Genomic DNA, 22698 nt, shown 5'->3' with positions numbered 1-22698 from the left:
ATAATATCCTAATTGACATGTGGAAAAGAAATACATTGGCTAATTACAATGCAAAATTTGGATATTGTTTTTCTTTCCTGCTTTTTTAACTGTTTCCCTTTCCCTTTCGAGTCCCTGAGCTTTCAAGGGCTAAGCTTGATTTCTTTAACACATTTCCACTCTATGGCTTTTTTTACTTTCCCCACCTCTTGAAAACATTGCTTTGGTGACTTCCAGTTTTCTTCAGCCTTGTTTTTCCAAGTGTTTCTTCTAAAATTAGGCTACCACCCTTAAGAGTACTCCCTATTCCTCAAATTTTGCATACACTGGACTCAATTATTTCCAGAATCCAAGGTTAAAATGATGTCATTTAGGGGAAGCAGAAAAGGAAGCTCAAATTCCAACTTGCCATAAACACTGGATTTTGCTTAACACAGCCACGATTCCACAGTTTGGAAAAGTAAGCAGTATTAGTAATACTTTAGAAATCAGCATTATAAATAAAGTCTCAATTATGTGTGGGCAGACAATTGACAAGTAATAGAAATTTTAGAAGAAATCTAAGGGAATGAGATAATGTTCTAAGGAAAAAAATAAAAAATCAAATGAGAAAAAAAAATGGAAAGAAAAGACCACTTAAGGATTATAAAAGTTATATTTATTCACGATGCTACATTTATTGCATTCCCTTAGAAAAATGGAGAACTGTTTATGTACCCAATTTGCACATATAAAACTTTATACAAATTATGTGTAGCACATAAAGGCCTCTGGTACAGCTAAAAACCTGACACTACAATTTGGGTAATCCGGCTTTAGGGTCTCCAGTTTATCAAGTCTGTCCATAGAAAATAAAAACCGGTTATTATACTCAATCTTGCCATTCACACTTAAAAATTATTTTAAAATATAAAATTTTCAATTACTCTAAAAACTCAAAAAAGGCAAACTGGAAGGGGACATACATTCTGTTACCAATTTCAATTTAACAGTATGACAAATCCATACCTTATTTTGACTGGTCTTTAAAAAAAAAATCACCTTAGTTTTGACATTATCTTTCTAAGTTGTGGCTGCTTCAAGAAGGTAATTTGTCAAAACATTTACCAAACAATTAAAATTAATATTCCTTTTACAAAATGGTACAATAACACTTTACGGAACCAGAAAATACTAAATGTCTTTGGCTATACAACTAAACAGCCAGTCTTCCAACAGAATAGGGCATATTCACACCTCAGAACCAACTACAGAAACAGAAAGCGTAACAGATATATGCATAGAATTTAATGATAATTTGTCTTGCCTTTTGTTTCATTCTACCCATATAATAATCAAGGAGAATGCAATTTACATAATCTTCCCAGATGAGACTCTATATAGCACTACAAAGATACCCAAATTTCTGCAAAGGCAAAGTGAATTAAAACAATTACACAACTAAGTGAAGACCAAAGGACAAATATTATTTGTGCAATTTTTTTTAGTTGTTTGCTTGTTTTTTAAGCTCTGGGTGTAGAAATTATAGCTGATAAAACAAAAAATCACAATCTTCACAAATGGAACTATAATAGAAAAATAAATCAAATGAAACATTTATTAATAAATGAAGCCTGTTTTATTACTTCAAGTGTTAATGATAAAAAAAATTTCAGCACAGCTGTTGCATTTAAAAAAGTGAAACTACATACTATGTTTCTAGCTTAGTAAACAGATGAACCTGATGTCTTTGAATGACATAACAATTGAGTATTGTACAGTACATCTTATGAAGACCCGTAAATTAAAGAACTACTGGTTTAAAGTTAGTGATTATGAAACAAATATGTATTCATAGTTTCAGCTTCTTTTTTCTTCCTCGACCATCAGGTGCTCCATCCATTTTACGTTTCTGTGTCTACAAATGAACAGAAAGATTCCTTTTAATCACAAGACTAATATTAAAGATAAAATACGTGGACTCTTTTTTACTTTAACAACTGCTACATAGTAATAAGTATTAGACTTTCTTACCCAGAATAATCTTAATTCTCCAAAATCTTGTCTACTCACTTAATGAACACAAAAATTTTAATGCCAATTAAATAATTTGCAATACACAACAGTAAACCAATACACCAAACAATAACATGCCTTGATACCAAAAGAAAGCAGTACTAAATTATTTTAATGAGGTTTTACATAAATACCAGACATTACTCAGGCATTCGTTTATTCATGACTTTCTAAATTATTACTAAATAAAAAGATGACCTTTTTTTAATTCTCTTAAAATATCTGTGTTAACATTGCTAAGAATATCACTGGGACATAAACCAAACCTTAAAAGTTTGCAGTAAAGGTTGTAAAACCATTGCTTTCCTAATATTTCTTTACATATTCTAAAATTACACCTTGTACTCTCAAGGTCAACTGTAGGCTCATGGCATTCATAAGACATATCTTCCCCAGATTTTCAAGAATCTCCAAATTACGGAATACCATCGTAATGTATTCCCTACACAACGCAATCAAATTTATACTTTTAAGAACAATTCATAACATAAAGACAAACACATTACTGATAGCTACATAATGTTCAAATTCTTACAAAGAAAATATATCTTCATGAATACTTACTGAAGGTTTTGGTCCTCTCTTCTTTTTCTCTGCCTTCTCCTTTTCTTCTAGTTCCATGTTTTCTCTTTCAATCAAGGTAATTAAGGTATTACACCTCCTCTGGAGCTCCTGAATTGTAAATATAAATTTATATGGTAAACATGTATATCCATCTACAAGTTTTCAGGATACCAAGGTTTTAAAATGATAACGTTTTAATTGTATAATATAGAATTACTCATACATTCCCCAAAGATAAAATCTAGAACAGCCAAAAGAACTGATTACAATCCATTCTATGAAAATCAAGATATCGATGTTTTTACATTCTTTAAAATCACACTGTTTTCATCTTCATAAATCCTTCTTTCCCAAAGAAATTCAACCAGTGAAAATTAACATAATATATGCCACATTGCTACTTAGTACCTATACCTGAGAACTATCCTATAGATCCAAAACTAAAGGAACCAGAGCTTTACTAAGAAGTGTAAAGTGTCATCTTTCCCTTAACTAGAATTTTTCCAATTTTGGAAAAATAGCCATGTAAAAGTTTATGATGATATCTACATCATCTCTCTCTAGTCAACTGAAATCCTTTGTGGAGGCTGTATAAAGTGTAGTGCTGCATTAGCATATGACCCTGAAGAAAAGAGAAGTACATTTGCATCATTGCTGACTTAGTAAGCAAAATGGTTTTCTTGTAAAAAAAAAAAAAAAAAAAAAATGACCTATGCAAACTACAACAAAATCATTTTAAAATACGGTTACAGAATACACCATACAACGTTTGGAAATATTTGCAACATAATATAGATAAAAGGTAATACACTACATCAAAATTCTATACCTAACAAATGTACTGAGGCATACATGCCACAATGTTACAGATGTGATCTCAGGCAAGGATTATGCCTTAAGTGTTCATCAGAAGGGGCCATGCACATATATAATCTCATATTTTATGTGTGCTCTAAAATGAAACATGTTTGGAAATAACAGCTTTGGGTACTGGTTTGTACTGTACTGGTAAATCAACATGATAGTGCATTTTGTTTCTTATTAACTGTATGAATTGTTCCCACTTAAAGACAAAAGACAGAACTATAGGGGGACACCTGGATGGCTCAGCAGTTGAGCATCTGCCTTTGGCTCAGGGCATGATCCCAGGATCCAGGATTGATTCCCTCATCCGCCTCCTTGCAGAGAAGCCTGCTTCTCCTTCAGCCTCTGTCTCTGCTTCTCTCTCTCTCTCTCTCTCTCCCCCCCCCCCCCGTCTCTCATGAATAAACAAATAAAATATTAAAAAAAAAAAAAAGATAAAGCTATAGGAATTGGTCTTTCCTCAAATTTTATTTATAATGTCTTTATAGTGCAACATTTCCCAAACAAGAATACACAAGAGAGTAGCCACTGTTAATGTTTAGTGAAAAATAATCCTTCAGTGGTCAAATATGAAAAGACTGTGCACAGTCCCCCATCTTGAAGAGTAACAACATACTTTAAATAAACTTAGAGAAATCTCACTATATAAAGATGTTTAAACTCTGCTTATCCTAATATATCCCAAATAAAGACCATAGAATATTTTTGGTACTATCACCCTAAAGAACACAAGATGGAAGTTAAAACCTCCGAAGTGGTAAAATGCGTAATAAAAAGAGCAATTCATGGAGGCTAAACTTTCCTGAATTATAACTTTTGGTCATTAGGAATGGAACTTGCTTATCACAAACAGCCTAGTATTGAGAATGGAAACAAAACCTACCATTAAACCATACAAAAAGTGCTTTACTACAAGCTATTTTAAAATAATCCAAAAAAATAAAAAATAAAAAAATAAAATAAAATAATCCAGACTCAACACATTCAGAAAGGCAAATGCCTGAATATGAGTTCTTTCCTTATAGAAATGTGTTCATTTAAGAAAATCAAAATTATCTGAAAAATGCAAATCTTAAATTATGATCATCACATTCATAAGGTGAAACTGATGGTGATATTTCCTATTTAGAACCTGATTAAAATGAAAAAACCAGTCCTTATCCTACGTAGTGATGTTAAAAGATATGTGATATTAAAGAAGGATGGAACCACCAATAAATTTTGTACGTGATCTGCGATATTAAATTTTTAACTGTAGATGAGAACTGTTTTCTAAGGAACTGACTGAACTCATGATACTGTAACAAAAATATACCCCCCAAAGCTGGAGTGGAACCACAATTTACTCTTAGTTAAGTTACCTTACTTACCTTAAAGAATATTAAGCAATACTTACTCTAAACTGTGCTACATTACACAAAAAGGCCCAGGCACTCACCATTGCAGTTCTAGACTTAAGAAACCAGTCAAATCTGAACTGAGGAGAGTTGCGAATACACTGTCGTAATTCATCATAAACATTTTCTTTGTCAAATCCAAGTTTGTGAAGCATACAGATTAGAAAACGATCCTCTTCTTCAGTATAGTTTTTTCCTTTGTTAGTACCATATGATATTCTCAGCTGATGAAAAGGTGCTTTGTACCGTCCAATCTATCAAAGTCAGATTTTATATTATATAAAATATAAATCCTGTATAATCTATATTTCAAACTTAGCCTTAATAAAATTAGCTAAATATGTTCCATTCCAAATCAGAATTTTCTATCCAAAGGCACTTCAACTGCATTATATAACCTTTGCTGTGAAACAACTTTATAATCTTTATTATTCTAGAGAGAGATACAGGCTCAGACTTTGTAGGAAAGAGCTAATCATAGAGACTCTGACCCAGATATTTCAACTGAAGTATACTAAGGTAAATTCTGTTGAGAATAACTATAACACTTGAATACTGTTCTTTGAACAAAATCTTTGTTTTAAATCATTTCATTTCCTTTTAAAAAGTTCCTTTAACTCACATATTCTCAGAAGTTCTATATTTATTAATACAGACTGTACCTTCGTGTCAAGTGCTTTTTTAATACTAATTCTTCTTTGAATTCTTGCCTCTCCCCTTTCGATCTGAGCCATAATCTTCTCTATGTCCTGGAGTTCATTGCATCTTTCCCAGAATACAGCTGGTAAGAATAAAAGTTGGACAGATGAGACAGGTGGAAGGAGGAGGAGAAACATAAATAATTTATCATAAATACTCTAATTTGCTAAGGATTAAGAAATGTTTTCATTTTTCTCACATCTAATACTACAAAATAAGTCGATTATTTAATTTCTCAACTATAAAAAAATGAGATCAACTGGATGATTTAAGTATCTCCCAACTCGGGGGATCCCTGGGTGGCTCAGCGCTTTGGCGCCTGCCTTTGGCCCAGGGCGCGATCCTGGAGTCCCGGGATCGGGTCCCGCGTCGGGCTCCTGGCATGGAGCCTGCTTCTCATTCCTCCTGTGTCTCTGCCTCTCTCTCTCTCTCTCTCTATCATAAATAAATAAATAAATAAGTCTTTAAAAAAAAAAAAGTATCTCTCAACTCTTAAATTTCTATTATTCTTGAATTCTAAGCACACTCACTGCAGCACACTACACCTCTTCACTTGACAATTCAAGTGATTTCAGGAAACAATGGCACATAGTGCTTAAGAAGTTGTGGAGAAAAATAAAATGAAAGCATAATTATTCAATGACCTATTCTTATTTTCTTGGCAATAGCCAGTTAGCTGGGGTGGAAAAAAAAAAACAAAAAAAACTATGCCATTTTAAAAAAGAGGACATTTTCTTTCCAACTCAGTTTTTTAAAAACACAAAAAAAATACAGCCCTAAAACTTGTGGCAAAATTTAGCTTATCAAAACAGAACTCAGAATAATAAAACCTGAACTCCCCAAATAGCACTCCAAAAACCTGAGAATATTTTTTAATCTATTAAAATGATTTAAAAATTACCTGAGTATTCAATAACTTCTTCTGGAGTTTTCCCTTCTACTTCTCTTGCTATATTTTCAATATCATCACGACCCCACTTCTCATTAGCTTTGATAAACTGGTTAAAATCTCTCTTATTCCAATTGGTAAATCCCTTCAAAGCAATGGAAACAAAACATATAATAACAGCAGAGTGAACATGGGTAAAATGCTATTTCACTTACGAGTATGTCTGAAGTATTAGAAAATTTTCAATTACTCCTAGATTTTAAGTTAAAGTGGTAATTTTTCATACACATAGATCTGTATTTTTAGCAATATATCACATATTGTTTACATAACCAAGCAATTAAATCTGAGTGGAAGAGAGGAATGCTTTGTGAAAAAGAGATTTTGTGAGAAAGTGATTTTGCGGTATTTTGAAGGATAAGCAGGAGTTTGCAAAGAGCAATAAACATACACTAAAGAGCAAAGAAATAACAATTGGGAAAGTGGAAGAAAAATAAAGCTTCAAAAGTACGTTAAGGCCAGATTCTAAAAGATCCTGATTAAACCCTAAAGGTTGTTAAACAAAAAAGTACCAAATAGAGACTTGTAATTGAGAACAGTAACTTAGTACCAATGTGGAAGATTCACAGGAAAAGAAAATGAATACTGGAAGAAACGTAATAAAAAACGTATCCACTGTAAGGCTTGCGCAAATCTATACTCTTTCTCTACTTCAACAACTAGTGACAATCAAACTGTAGCATACACCCATATGGCTCATGCTTTATCATCTTCAATTACTTACTTTTTGAAAGACAAAACATGTACTTCTCTGTGTACCCCAACATACCTAAGCATAGTACCCTTACAAAGTAATGGTTACACTAAATTTTATGTTGAATAAAGACTATATATACCTGTGTTAGAAGTTTCTCTTTTTCCTCTAACTCTTCGTCATTAAGGGGTTCAGCTTCATCAATTTTAAGCTGTTCTTCTTTTTGTGCCTGTGCTGCATTTGGTAGGTCAGGATTTCGAGGCACCTAAAAAAATATTTGTTCATATCATCCATCAGTAGATTTTAGAAAGTATGTGATGAATTCTTTTTTTTTTTTTTAAAGATTTTAATTTTATTTATTTATTCATGAGAGACACAGAGAGAGAGAGAGAGGCAGAGACACAGGCAGAGGGAGAAGCAGGCTCCATGCAAGGAGCCCGATGTGGGACTCGATCCCGGGTCTCCAGGATCACACCCTGGGCTGCAGGTGGAGCCAAACCGCTGCGCCACCGGGGCTGCCCTAAATTCTTAACCAACCAAATAACGTTTTACAAGTTTTAATCCAACCGTGAAAGAAAAAAAAAAAAAAAACTTGATATACCCTCCATTTACTAAATTAAGAACAAAACCAGGTTAGTTATGAACAAAATGTTATTTCCATTACCTTGTACCCAATTGTTTTTCTGTAATACAGAATTTCTTTTTCCAATAATTCAAATAAACGTGGAGGAAAGAACTGGAAATCCTGAACATTAGGTTGTTTTGGAGGCCGAGGAGCCTAGAGAAAAAAACAAAACAAAACACAGTATTACCCATAAAAAAAAAAGGTTTTGCTTTGATTTTAATTGTAACTTCCTCTCTCAAAACTTATGATGGCTAATTCTCCAAGCAACTGAATTTATCATTAATAGTGAACATTAATCAAACTTTAAATGCATATACTTACAACTAATTTTTAAGAAAACTTTTTAATGAAAACTGATGGAAATACACTGTAAGAAGCCACAGAAGATTTTAATTCTCAATCTAACTTTAATATTAAGAATATAAGAAAAATATTTACAATTCTAGTATTTTTGGATATTTTATTGCTCCATCAACTCACCTTGGGTGCTTTAGGTTCGCTGACACGAAGAGCTTCCCTAAAATAGGCATCGACAGCATAGTTGGCTTTTCTTTCTCGTTTAGGTGGTTCAATCCACTCTGTGAATGCAATCTAGCATACAGGAAACAATGCAGATCACCAACTTTGACTGTTTACAGTCACAAATCTTAGATGAATGCAATTCATACTGTGTATACATCATTACAACTGTTATTTGTAAGTGGCAAGATATTCATAAAATCCTGGACCATTGGCTCTTCAAGGATAAGGGACTATACTTTGCTCAAAACTATGTAATTAATACACTGCACAGTACATGGTGAATAGCAAAGATATACTTAAGTATTTCTTGACCAAATGGAGAACATTTTATCTGGTGAGGAGGAGGAAGGACCAGACCTACAGAAAATGCTATAACTCAAATTAGGAGAAAAATATAGATATGTATTTAGCCTAGAACAAATCCAGAGGATATACAAAGCTTAAATGTTAACAGAAAAAACATTGAGTAGAACTATTTTTCTTCCAACTTGTATTTTCTAATTTCACTATATATTAACAAATATTACTTAAGAAATTACGAAGTTTTTCCCCTTTAATCACTACCAGCCAATTATGTCTTTTAAAAAAAATCTAGTAAGGTTATGTTAATTCTGCCAATTATTTGTTTTCAAAGATTCTAAATTATAATCACCCCTACAATATATTTCAACTCTAACAGTGTATATAGTAAGCCTCATTACATAAGCTTTTAAAACATTTCAGAGATTACTAACTGAAAATTTGATATTACATGTAAAAATGAAAATAATTTAGATGTGAATATATAAAAATGACTGCTTGGAGACAAATTTACAAGGTGTTACAGCTAACACTTAAAATCGCAAGTTTTAAGTAAAGTAAGGCCTTCAAGTAACCAAAATAGCTTTCTCAAGTTACCTTTTGTTTTTCTCTATAATCCTCTCCTTCAAAGTTATAAACACTCGACTCTGTATCCATTGTAAAGTTTCTAAGTGAGCTTTCACCCATTTTGGAGAGCTTTTCATTCATCTCTGCAGTCTAGGGGTAAAAAACCACTTTATTATATTGAGAATTAAAAACAAAACAAAAAAAAACCTTGAGAACTGTAGTCAAAATAAGTTAGGCTCTGCAGTACACAAAAACTCCTTTTTATGGCTCACATACGTATTTCCTCAAACAGTTCTGATTTAAAAGATTTTATATTAAAAACATAATCATTTAATCTACACCTCACCTTCTTTGCACCTCTTTCCAAGATACCATCAATATCCTCATCAGTAATCTCACTTTCTTTTGAAGCAAATACATGTGTTGCCCCATGTCTAATCATTTGAAGCATTTCATCTTTCCCAATTTTGTTCAGATTCTGATCCACAAGTCTTCCTGGAAAAAAAAAAAATGTTGTATAATGTTAAGGTTGTTTTGAAACTTGGAATTTTAAATGTTAGATGTAATACCATGTATTTTGCCTCAAATATTAATCATGTTTATTCACTGCCGATAATTCTGATTCTCACATAAAAATATGCCACTCTTAGTTGTAAACTTTGAAATATCCTGTTAATCCATCGTTACATAATGAAACCTACTGCATACCATATCTCAATAAAAAGTATTCTTTTTTTTAAAAAAAAGATTTTATTTATTCATTCATTCAGAGAGAACGAGAGAGAGGCAGAGACACAGGCAGAGGGAGAAGCAGGCTCCATGCAGGAAGCCCGACGTGGGACTCGATCCCGGGTCTCCAGGATCACACCCCAGGCTGCAGGCGGCGCCAAACCGCTGCACCACCGGGGCTGCCCAATAAAAAGTATTCTTATATGGGCTGAATAGTATCATGCTGGAATATTTGAAAATCACAATTAGCAAGTTTTTTTTTAAATATCAAGAGATCAAATCATAATCACAAGAAGTTCTGATAAGCAGAAAGACATTAATACTAGTACTCCCCAATCAGCTTTTTCTTCGAAAAGTGAAGTGGGGGGAAAAAAAGGTAACGTGTAAAAAAAAAAAAAAAAAAAAAAAACCTTCATATTGCCAAACTTTATCTAGGGACTAAATAAATTAAATTTCCTAATCTAAAGAACTGAAACTCTTCAAAGCTTATTTTGATCACAGAAGAAATTTAACATAAGAAAACTAAGATCTTCAATTGGTAGGAATTATAGGTCAACCCTATAATTTGTGTTTTCGAAAACACAAGCATCAAAAACAAAAATATCAAGAAATATTTTCACTTACACAAAGCTTCACTTTTTGTATTCCAATCAACTTGTAATAAAGGAGTATGGATAAAGATCAAATTGTTCTCTTGGATCTTAAATGCTTGTGTATCACAGCTTTGCATCCCTAACAGAATCCACCAACATCTATGAATTTCAAAGTTAGGATGTATCTACAGAACATGTTTCTTGATTTGAAAGCTACCTCACTACTAACAAAATGGTCTGTCTTACTGAAACTACTTCCCCATTGGACAGAGGGGGAGCTGGTCAGACAGAAAGCAGTTCTATGATTTCTCATTATTTTTAATTACATCTCTTACTCTGCAAGACAGTAATACAAAGAGATACACCTGAGGCTTGCTCTTTGACTAATGCCTACAGAGCTATTAGCACAAAATTTTGCTCTAAAATTTAAGCCCCACCCCCATGCTCACTTCAGCAGCACATATACAAAATTTGTACCCCCAATAAAACCAAAAACCTAAGTAAAAAAACTTAGTTTTTCTAAGTTGATTATAATTTTCATTTTTCAAAAATGTTTCACAGATAAAAATAATTAAAAATACTATAAGGCCGGTGTTTTTCTAAAAACATGGATGAATATGAGAGGGAGAAGAACTCGCCATTACATTATCCAGGAGAAACCTTACTGTTTGGCAAGTTCCAAAGACTTTCGCATGTAAACACTTCACTCTAATAGTTAATATACTTCTTGGTCCTAGATAAGTCACTTCTTAGTTACATGAATGGTATATAAGTGACTTGCCTCTACTTCTTATGCCAACCTCAAAATTGCAAGAAGACTAAATGAGATAATGGATACAAAGTATTTAGCACCTTGCATGGCACAAAGTAAGCACTTAATAAACAATTATTAATAAAACTAATAATAAGCCATCATTTATTGTCTTCACATATTCAGAGGTGTGATTAACACTATGGTTGGCATTAAGAGGATATAAAAGAAATGCAACATTCCTTTACACAGAAATTAAAAGGCAGTTCACAAAATGAAGACACACAATATGGAATCATCAGCAAACAATATTAACAGTCTCTCTTTATAGACAGATAAAAGAACATGCTCAAAATGCAAATTTGAGAATGAAAGAAACCTATATGACCCTGAGGTAATTGAAGGGTTTTTTTTCTATTTTTCCATTTTACTGGAATAAATACTTTATTTATACTTTAATAAATACTTTACACCCCATCACCAACCTTATTATAATAAAGCTTCATGAAAACATAAATGTCTTCCTTAAAAGCTAATCTGGCATGAGAATTTAGTTCCCTTCAATCAACCCAAAATAAAATCCCACTCTCAAGCTCTAGTCCTATTTACATAAACATTTATTCTGAGCATCCCTCTCACTAAATTACAAATTAACTCCATGAAAGTAGGGACACATGCATTGCAATCTTTCGCCATTTTATTCTCAGCACTAAGACCAATCAATGCCTGGAACCTGGTGCTGTTAAGTAAACAGGTGTAGACTAGAAAACAAAATATAACATCAGATTCTTTGAGTTTCATCTTTATGTCTTCATTTTACCCCAGAATAATTAATAGAGTGCTTTTCAGTACATATAAATGATACTTACCACAGCTATATTTAGTATGTACCACACTGAATGCTGGGTGTTTTATATACATTATCCCCTTTAATCCTTAAAAATCCTGAACTTCAATTCCCTTTATTCCCATTTAACAGATGAGGAAATAGGCTCAAAAGGTTTATAAAAGACCTAACTGGCAAAGCCAAATGCAAACCTCAATCTTCCTCAGCCTAAACCCATCCTCTTATGAAAAACTAAAGCTTACTATTTTCTGGAATATAAATATTGTTCATGCCGCTAGCTTGATCCCACAGATGGTCAATAATAAGAACCTCCAGAAAATCTAGGAAAAAAACATTTGTCAATACAACTTGGTAATTTTTTTTTTACAATTCTAAGACTCACCTTGTTGAATGACTATTGAATCCAGTCTGAGTTTCATCTCAGCACGTTCCACTATTCTTTCTTCCACAGTGTTATCAGTTATGAAGCGGAACACTCTGACTGTCTTGGTTTGTCCAATTCTATGTGCTCGGTCCTAGGCAAATTACCATGTTATTTTGAATAGTTAAAAATTACACAATACTTGATTGTGTATACCAAAACGGAAAACTAAAATATTCTCAGGTGTGAAAGTTTTTAATGTAACAAAACTATTCTAAAAATAGATTTTTATTAGATTAATATTTCTCAAATCCTTGCAGCTTCTCTGTTTCAATCAAATTAATTGATTATTTCACAAGGAAAACTTCTAGGTTATACTGATATAGAAGTCACAGGTTTCTAAGAGTGCCTCGGTGGCTCAATCCGCTGAGCATCCAACTCTTGATTTTGGCTCAGGTCATGATGCCAGGTTTGTGAGATCAAGCCCCAAGTCAGCCTCCACACTTGGCATGGAGTTGGCTTGTCCCTCTTCCTCTGCTCCTCCCCCTACTCTCTCTCAAATAAATAAAATCTTAAAAGTAAATAAATAATAAATAAAATTCACACATCTCCAGATAAGACAGATAAAATTATAAATTTTAAGGTGGATGATAAAAAATTGTTTAAATCTTTTTTTCTTAGTTTTAAATTCAAATTGTTTTCCCACCTAAATCATACATCAAACTTCATTGCTATTAGGGAAAGAAGTAACATGAAAAAAGAACTCCACAAACAATATAAAAATCCTAGTTTTCAAATAACTACATACAAGTAGTCAAATTAATTTGAATTCCGTTTGTTTAACTTCTATCAAGTTCACAAAACACATTCTTACAAAACATCCCTATGTCTAATTGATCAATTTTCCTCAGCTACTCTTATAAGCAACCAACACCTGCGTTATGGTCACAAATACCATGTGTCAAGTATCAAACTTAAGAATTTATAAGTTTCCATATTAATCCGCAGATCATACATTTTCTCAATCTAAGAATGATCCTCCTGTTCTAGCCAAAGAACTTCTACACATGGGCATAAATTTTAAGCATCTAACATGGTAGATCTATAGCTCACCAAACTGGTTTCCCTTTCCTCCCAAGGCACAACTATACTATCATTTACCAATTCCCTTGCACCCAGTTACACTGATTGAGTGCTGGCAATGAATGTGGGGACACTTTAGGATCTGAACCATAAAAAAATTTCTTAGGCAATCCTCAACTCTCTCTATCCCCCCCACTTGGGGCATCAGGATACACTGGACATAGCTATACTCCAAGATATGGCAAAGCTGTAAGAGAGAGATATCTTGCTTTAGATGAAAGATTACCTATAAAACACCCTCCCTGAATGATTAAGTCAGAGAAAAAAATTCTACTGGGTTGTCACTGAAATTTGCAGACCATTAGTATGCTCTAACGAAATTAAGCTTTAAGAAAATATTAAGAATATATTTAACTATTATCTCTTACCATAGCCTGGAGATCTACTTGGGGATTCCAATCTGAATCATACAAAATTACCACATCAGCAGTAGCAAGATTAATGCCAAGACCACCGGCACGTGTACTTAACATGAAAACAAACTTTGTGCTGTTTGGTTCATTGTATGCATTGATGGACTCCTATAGGTATAAAAAGAAACAAATGTCAGGCAATTATTTTATCTGTTAAATTTTTTTATCTTCCCTCCCTGGATCTTACTCACTTGTCTCTCATCATGGGGTGTTTGCCCATCCAATCTACAGTATTCATAATTTCTCCACATGCAGTAATCCTCCAAAATGTCCAATACCCTTGTCATCTGACTGAAGATTAGTACTCGTGAACCTGTTAACAAATAGAACAGCCCATTTTCAGAAGCTTCAAAAGTTAAAAAAAAGTATTTAAAAATTTAAGGCTAACCAAAACTAAGACTAACCAGTTCCCCTTAACTCTAAGTTACCTAGTTGGTTATAAGAAAAAATATATATACAGTCTGCTTCTCCTTCTGCCTGTGTCTCTGCCTCTCTCTCATGAATAAATAAAAATGAAATCTTAAAAAAAAAAAAAGAAAAAAATATATGCATTATTTATCTAAGTCAGTCATTCTCCACATTTTTCCCTCCGTGGCACAAATGGAAAGGGTAATGTAATATCTGTACAACACACTAAGATCAATGGAAAAGGGTATACTGTCCTGACCTGGGTCTGTCCCAAGGCTGAGAGAATAATCCTTTTTATTCCACATGGATTTAAAAATAACCTTCCACCACCACTTCCACCACAATTCTCCCATGTGCATGGCCCTGAACGTCCCCTAACACACACCCAAAACCCATCTCCTTCTAGTTCTGAAGACCTAATTCCAGACTTGGTAATAATGGAAGGACCATAATGTAAGTGTGGCCTCACATCTAAATGGTCATCTTTTACCTATGCCATGATTCTAGTTATTAAACTGCCTCCATTTCTTCAGCCAACTAAGCAATGCCTTCACAGTAGAATATAGAAGACCAAGAAGTCATCATAAAAAAGTAAGGATTATGAAATTATCTTGTCTTATAAACTGAAGCTGATAATCTGCTGGTATCTCACCTTCTTATACCTGGAAAACCTAAGGATGCTCAATAGTCTCCATTCTCCTTCCAGAGTTTAATACAGCTTTCTTTAATATTGGAGTATTTCTACCAAGTTCTTGCTATTCCTTTCCAAGTCAATCCTTTACTATTTAGTTTTCAAAGAAAGCATTTTATACAACGTATTTCCACAAAAAAGGCACAGAAGCAAAAAAGAAAAAAGTAAACCAATTCACTGACAACTCTTAGAAGATTTTTAATTTTTAGTATCCTAGAGAGGTGACAGGTACAAAGTCATTCTTTTTTTTTTTTAAGATTTTATTTTATTTATTCATAGAAACAGAGAGAGAGAGAGAGGCAGAGACACAGGCAGAGGGAGAAGCAGGCATCATACAGAGAGCCTAACGTGGGACTCAATCTCAGGTCTCCAGGATCACACCCTGGGCTGCAGGCGGCGCTAAACCACTGCACCACCGGGGCTGCCCTACAAAGTCATTCTTAACAAAACACATTGGAAAAACACAAATGGAAAAATCTGAAATCTGACTATATTATTTCAATATCACAGAATTAATAATTTGTGAATGAAATGCTTTGATGTCTGGGACTTACTTCAAAATAATCCAGAAGAGGAAAAGAAGTGTGGTATAGATATAAACAAGTTTTGCCATGAATTTATAATGACTGAAGCTGGCATCATAATCATTTCATTCTATACTCATGTATTTTAACTATAACTCTATATATACTACAGACGTACTCATTTTCACACAAAAAGTCACCATGTTATAAACAAACCTGCTTTGGGTCCATGCACATATTTAGTAATTACTGTTAACCTTATTTTTTAAATTTAATTATTTAAATAATTAAAAATTCCACATAAATAATAAAAAACAAATACCATGAACACAACACTGTTTACCAAAGGATCTGGGAACTATGTGTGGAAAGGGTATTCTTGGCACTTTAAAAAAAAAGCTTATAAATCTGGGAAAGCATATATATATATATGCTTTATATATATATAAAGTGAGAACTCTCCCCCAAAATCTAGGAGTGTAACTGCCCTAACTACTGATCGCTAAAAAGATGTATAAGCCTAAAATTGAGGAGAGAAATGAAGTTTGGGTAATGAGAATAGAAGTTTCTCGATGCCCTCCCATACTTCAACTTGCCAGATCAGTAATTTTAAATTGTATTGATCCTTTATTTTACATTAAAATGTAAAACAGTTTTCATCACTTCTCAATTTGATATCAGTAACGTACTTACCTTGTTCTTTTAATTTAGGGAGCAGCTTGTCTAACACCACCATCTTGCCACTGTTGGTCACTAAATGCATATCAGTTGTATAAGGTGGACCAGGTTCAGCTCCATCAAAGAGATATGGATGATTACAGCATTTCCTCAACTGCATCAGGATGTTCAATAACCTCATTTTGTCCATCTTCCCTGCAGAGTTTAATATATCTATATCCTTCATTAATATCCGAGTATACCTATCGAGAAGAAAAATGTTTTAAAAGGGCTCAAATGTGCCCGGTTACTTTCCCTGTTACTTTCACATTTAATTACCTCCCTTACCTTAACTCAAAATACCTTAACTCAAAAATACCTATAAAGAACCCATCAACTTCTAAGAAGTGGTTAGGAATTACCATGCATTATAACATCTTTCTTTTTCCCTGTTTTTCTTTATTCCCCCACTGTTCTAATGTTTACACTTACACTTTGGACCTTGAGGTCCAAAATAGTATGCTTCCCTGGGATGAATTAAAACAAAGCAGTAGAACATGTTTTTAAATAATTAAGCAAAACTTAAAACCTAAGTCACATATTTTTTTAATTTTTTATTTTTAAGTAATCACTAAACTTAACATGGGGCTTAACTTACAACCTCAAGATCAAGAGTCCCAAGCTGTACTAAGCCAGCCAGGCACCCCAAGGAAGTTTTAAACATAATTTTAATTTGTAGTCTTTTCCAATGGAGTGCCAATAGTATTTAATTATTATTCAATGTAACTAGTGTAGAATTTGGGTGAGAACATGAAGATCTAATGAGGGAGGAGGAATCATGATAGGGTAAGGCATGAGGATGAGAATAAAATGAATACAATGTGATTTAAATACAAATAAAAGTAAATTGGTGGGGGGATATGAAGGCAGTAAAGCTACAGTCATAGACTAAGAATGGATTATAAAAAGCTTTGAATGCACATCAAGAATGTAAACATTCTGCAGGAAAGACCAATCTATGTAAATACAAAAATTTCATGACCTTGAATCCTCTGAACAGAGTAACTTCAATAACCTAAGCAATCCAAGCATAACAACTCCAGTTATGAAGCATAAAGTATTATTCAAGGCAACCCTTTCTATACAATTCTGATATGAAGTTTACTAATATTTAACTAAAAAATATTTCTCTTAACACTGATTCATGTCATAGTTTTGTTATTTAGAGCCATACAAGACAAGCCTAATAATAGCTTTGCTACCTTATAAAGTCTTTGAAAAGTCTACAGTGGTCATCTCTTCCTCAGATGATGTGCCCATTTCTTTACATTCTATTCTTTCTATACTTCTACCAACAACTCCAGCCGCTTGCAGACATTTATCAAGTATGGAATTAAATACACTTGAAATGTAGTGTATCCAATAAAGAATAAGGTGGCTATTTATTTCTCTCCTTTGAACACAACATGTATTTTAACATGTGCTAAAGTGCTATCTTTTACTACAACCATTTCACACTGTTGATTCATGGTGACCTTTCTATCTGTAAAAAAAAAAAAAAAAAAAAAAGAAAGGAAGAAAAAGAAACTTACAAGGTTTTCAACATCTTTATTATGCCCTAGAGAGGTGTTAAAAAATAGCTACCTTGTATTACCACCACAAATCCACAAAAGGACATTTTATCTTGCCTAAATTAAAACATCCACTCAGAACAGAGCCTTTTATATATATAAAATAATAGCTTTATGGGGATCCCTGGGTGGCGCAGCGGTTTGGCGCCTGCCTTTGGCCCAGGGCGCGATCCTGGAGACCCCGGATCGAATCCCACATCAGGCTCCCGGTGCATGGAGCCTGCTTCTCCCTCTGCCTGTGTCTCTGCCTCTCTCTCTCTCTCTCTCTCTGTGACTATCATAAATAAATAAAAATTTAAAAAAAAAAAAAAAAAAAGAAAATAAAATAATAGCTTTATGGGTTAAAAGAAAGCACCTAAATTTTCTATCTCTATATTCTCCATCTTCATCAGATTAGCACTGATTCACATCCAGTATTTATGAACCACCAAGTTAACATCATGTCTACATCTGAGTCACCCCTTTTTAAAAAACCCAAACTTAGGTATAAACACACACACACACACACACACACACACAAACACACATCCCTGTTTAATTAAATGCCAAGTTTAATCCTTGGATTCACAAATCTCCCAGCCTGATTCTGTAAACTAATAGTTTTAAGGCTTTGTATTATAAATTTGATTAACAAGTCCTAAATTATATGACCGAAAACTTTTCAGGCTGAGCTCAACAGGGCAGACAGCCAATTAATTCCTTGCAGACACAATCAGAAAAATAAAATATAAATGAAAGTTAGTGAAGAATCAATAGTGACTTTTAAAATGTCTAAGAATACCTACCATTCCCTTTGCATTTTGCTGAGACCCACATAGATTTTTACTTCCTTCTTTGGAGGCAAACTCTTTTCAACATCAGCTTTAATTCGACGAAGGAGAAATGGACGCAAAACCTTAAGACAAAAAAGAAATGCCAATGATCTTATGACTACTATTTCAGGATCTCAAAATTGTTTATTAAATACATGGAAATTTATATATTTCTAGAATTTCTCCCTTTCAAATATAATTTATTATTTCTGAGTTCCTGAAGGGTAATACAGGATCATTACTTGTTCAATACATATAATGAATATATACTTACTATATTGTAATAAAATACTAAAAACAGTACGTTTTGATGCTTTCACCATTCACTGGCTTTCAGGTTTAAAACTAGTTATCATCCTCCCTTATCTATGGCTTCAGTTACCAGTATCAACCATAATCTGGAAACATGATCCTCCCCCTAACATATCGTAAGGTCAACAGTAGACTAACACTATGGCATAATGCCTACATTATTCACCTTACTTCATCTCATGATATAGGCATTTTATCATCTCACACATCATCACAAGAAGGATGAGTACAGTACAATAAGGTATTTTGAGAGACCATATTTATATAACATATGCTACAGAACAATTATTGTATTTTATAATTATTGCTGTTAATCTCTTACCTTGCCTAATTTATAAGTTAAACTATCATAAAGGAAAAAAATTAAACTATCAGATATATATATAAGAAAAAACAGTGTATACAGGGTTCGGTACTATCTTGGTTTTAGGCACCCACTAGAAGTCTTGGAATGTATTACCTGCAGATAAGGGACCAGGGGGCTGAGGCATAATACTGTACTTTCATGAAGACTAACAGTACTTAAAGCTAGGTCCACGTTAAAATATTTTTATGGTTAGAGATTTTAGTATTACCCTTTTGGTAGGTGGGGAGATAAGGTGAAATAGATGATGGGGATTAAGGACTACCCTTGTGATGAGTGCTGGGTGATGTATGAAAGTTGCATTATATACCTAATAGTGATATAACACTGTATGCTAAGTATACTGAAATGAAAATAAAAACTTAATAATTTATTACCCTTCTTCTGGAAGTAAAGCATAAAGTATACAAATCATGACTATACAATTCAGTAAATTTCAATCAAGTAAACATACCCACGTAATCAACTATCTCACCTAAAAATACTCCAAAAATCCTTCTTGCAACCTTCCCAGTCACTATGCCCCCTTACACTTTAACATCATAGATTAGTTTTAAGTATTATTTTTAACTTAACATACATAGAATTATACTAACATATACTCATTTCATCTTGTTTCTTTCATACAGCATGTTTATAAAACCTATCCATGTTGTAGGTAGCTCATTTTCATTAAACTCAAGAGTATCTACAAAACTAAAGATTTGTTTCTTCCTATGTTCTGTTTACACTAGCTTATAAAAATATAATCACAAATAAAAAACCGGTGAGAAAAATAATCAGCAATACTTCTCTAATGTCATCATGTAAGGAAGCTAGTATAATCTTAGCCCACTGGCCCTCTTCCAGAATAGTCCAGGTAATTGTACAAGTAAAATTAGTGAAGGAACCACTCAGCCAATCCATAAATTCTTGGGTTACTAAAACAGATACTAAGGGTTTTTTTGTTTTGTTTTGTTTTTGGCAGAAGAGGTATTTTGCAATATTAGATAACTGATACATTAAGTAAAAATGATCTCATTCCTAAGTATACCTATGCTGATACTCAATATTTTCTTTCATCATGAGACCACAGCACAGGTGGAGGTTTAAAGACAGAGAACAAAAAGGTAGCTACCAGACCTCTTCTCCCCGATTATATGCATTTTCATACTACTGTCTGAACAAAATAGTGATGCCTATAGTGGCTGATTCTGTTATGTGGAATTGTTGTAGTTTGCTTCACATACATGTACCTACTTATTAAAACAAAGTCTACACAAATGCTCCATACTCTAAATTGAATGCTTACGTGTTTAAATGCCACCTAATTATAAACAAACATGTCTAACAGATAATCACCTTCAAATATTTAACATAATAAAATTTCAGTACATAAGAATTTTAAAGTACATTATAATTAATTTATACAGAAACAAGTATCTGAACATTAAGACTTAATTTTTCCTCAGTTCAAATATCTACTATGAACTAGGCATTGTGCTAGAGATACAAATATAAGACCTGTTTCCTTTGTTTATAATGCAGCAAGAAAAAAGTGTAAGCATTTCAAGACTCACTGCAAAGTTCTATCTTAGAATGCCATAATTATTAAAGATGAGATACATGGAAGTTTCTTGTCTGGCTTTATTCTGCTAGTCAAGCCATCATAATCTGGGTTCTATTTGAGAAATATATCCACTTACCAACTTGCACTTGTGAATCTTCAGTAAGAAGTAACAAAGCTATGTATGTATTACAGCAAAAATTTACCAATGCTGCTCACGATGTACCATTAGCAGTTGCTTATATACACAGTTGCAGAATTTAAGAACAAAAGATGGGATCTCTTTAGCCTTTGAGAACCAAATCTCTTATTTTTGGACTACTTTTTCCATTAAGTTAGAATTTCATCCTAGGTTCTAACACTAAAAGCACCATACTTCGTAACCCCCTAGCCCCCATTGTAAGATTAAACAGTTAAGTGACAAGATTCAAATAGATCTAATTCTAGTCAATACATTTTTGTTAACAGAAAATAATCCACTAATTTAAACTTCTATCATTTTTTCCCATTTGAAATATGCTTTGAGGGCAGGGCCTCAAAGCCTGGAGACCCGGGATCAAGTCCCACGTCAGGCTCCCCACATGGAGCTTGCTTCTCCCTCTGCCTGTGTTTCTGCCTCTCTCTCTCTCTCTGTGTGTCATGAATAAATAAATAAAATCTTAAAAAAAAAAAATGCTTTGACCTTATTCCAATATACTTACCATATGAAGCCTCTCAACTAGCTTTTGATCCCCAAGGCAATTATTTGTATCAAACCATGAATCAAAGTCCTAGATTAAAGGTCAAAAAAATGAAGATCAGAAATATGAACTACAAGCATTAACTATAAATACCCTATTTATCCTAGCTGTAATAATGAATTCTAGAATTAGTTTAGTATTTGAGATGTAAACTGCAAAAATCATTTGGTTCAATCCCATATTTTTCATGTGTCATTGTTAGCAATTCATTTTAGAACTACCCTAAGATCAAATTACCTCCTAAACATTTTTCTCAAAAACATCAAGATAACAAGTTTCACACTGAAAAAGATAGCTGGAAAGGAAGTTCTATAGAATTAGAGAATATTCTTGCAAAATATCTTTAGAGAAGCTAAAATATTAAAATCACTTTAGTTTGTTCACCAAGGCCACTCAGACTACTCAAACAGTTTCCAGAGCAGTGTCAATTTTAATTAAATTTAAATTACCAGCATGAGCATTTGGGTAGGATCTGAACAAGAATAACTTTCATATTCTTACCTCTTCAACACATCTGCTATATATTTGTGCTTTGTTAGTAAACATAATCTTAGAATTAATTATGTTAACTGGAACAAAGCTTTCACAGATTACTAAAACAAATGAAAGTATCAATGTATTAAGAAAAATCTCTAAAATAAAAACATCAAAATACATAAAAGCAGAACTAAAGTATTTTCCTGAGATAGATTAATGTCTTCCAAAAACAGAAATTTCTCTATTCTTTTAAAATGACCCTTAACAAAAAAAAATAAAAATAAAAATAAAATAAAATAAAATAAAATAAAATGACCCTTAACACAAAAACCAAAATTAACTGTTTTGGAACTTACTGAACTCTTCAAAAGCCAGACACACATATGCATGCTCTCTCTTTCTCTCCTTCTCCCCACCCCGTACCACGAAAACAAAGTTCAAAAATGAACTCTGGTTCAGCAAAAAAACACTGTAATTACTAATA

At 33.1% G+C, this 22698-nt stretch overlaps 1 protein-coding gene across 1 annotated transcript in view; it reads right to left on the bottom strand.

Moving 5' to 3' along the window:
• Positions 1-615: 615 nt before the first annotated feature.
• Positions 616-22698, bottom strand: part of SMARCA5 (SNF2 related chromatin remodeling ATPase 5) — a 40498-nt gene continuing 18415 nt past the window's right edge. Inside the window, exons 9-24 of the mRNA XM_077846152.1 lie at positions 21699-21767; positions 18749-18858; positions 16369-16595; positions 14244-14365; positions 14008-14160; positions 12518-12650; positions 9562-9710; positions 9246-9365; positions 8307-8417; positions 7866-7979; positions 7344-7466; positions 6460-6592; positions 5522-5640; positions 4901-5113; positions 2599-2706; positions 616-1876 (exon numbers count right to left, since the gene is read on the bottom strand). Of these exons, the coding sequence (XP_077702278.1) occupies positions 1811-1876; positions 2599-2706; positions 4901-5113; positions 5522-5640; positions 6460-6592; positions 7344-7466; positions 7866-7979; positions 8307-8417; positions 9246-9365; positions 9562-9710; positions 12518-12650; positions 14008-14160; positions 14244-14365; positions 16369-16595; positions 18749-18858; positions 21699-21767 (2070 nt within the window). The 3' untranslated portion in view covers positions 616-1810. The remainder of the gene's footprint in view (positions 1877-2598; positions 2707-4900; positions 5114-5521; positions 5641-6459; positions 6593-7343; positions 7467-7865; positions 7980-8306; positions 8418-9245; positions 9366-9561; positions 9711-12517; positions 12651-14007; positions 14161-14243; positions 14366-16368; positions 16596-18748; positions 18859-21698; positions 21768-22698) is intronic.

This window comes from Canis aureus, chromosome 13, assembly GCF_053574225.1.
Source record: "Canis aureus isolate CA01 chromosome 13, VMU_Caureus_v.1.0, whole genome shotgun sequence".
Taxonomy (NCBI): domain Eukaryota; kingdom Metazoa; phylum Chordata; class Mammalia; order Carnivora; family Canidae; genus Canis; species Canis aureus.
The sequence above is the reverse complement of the archived record's forward strand: the minus strand, read 5'-3'. Positions and strand labels throughout refer to the sequence as shown.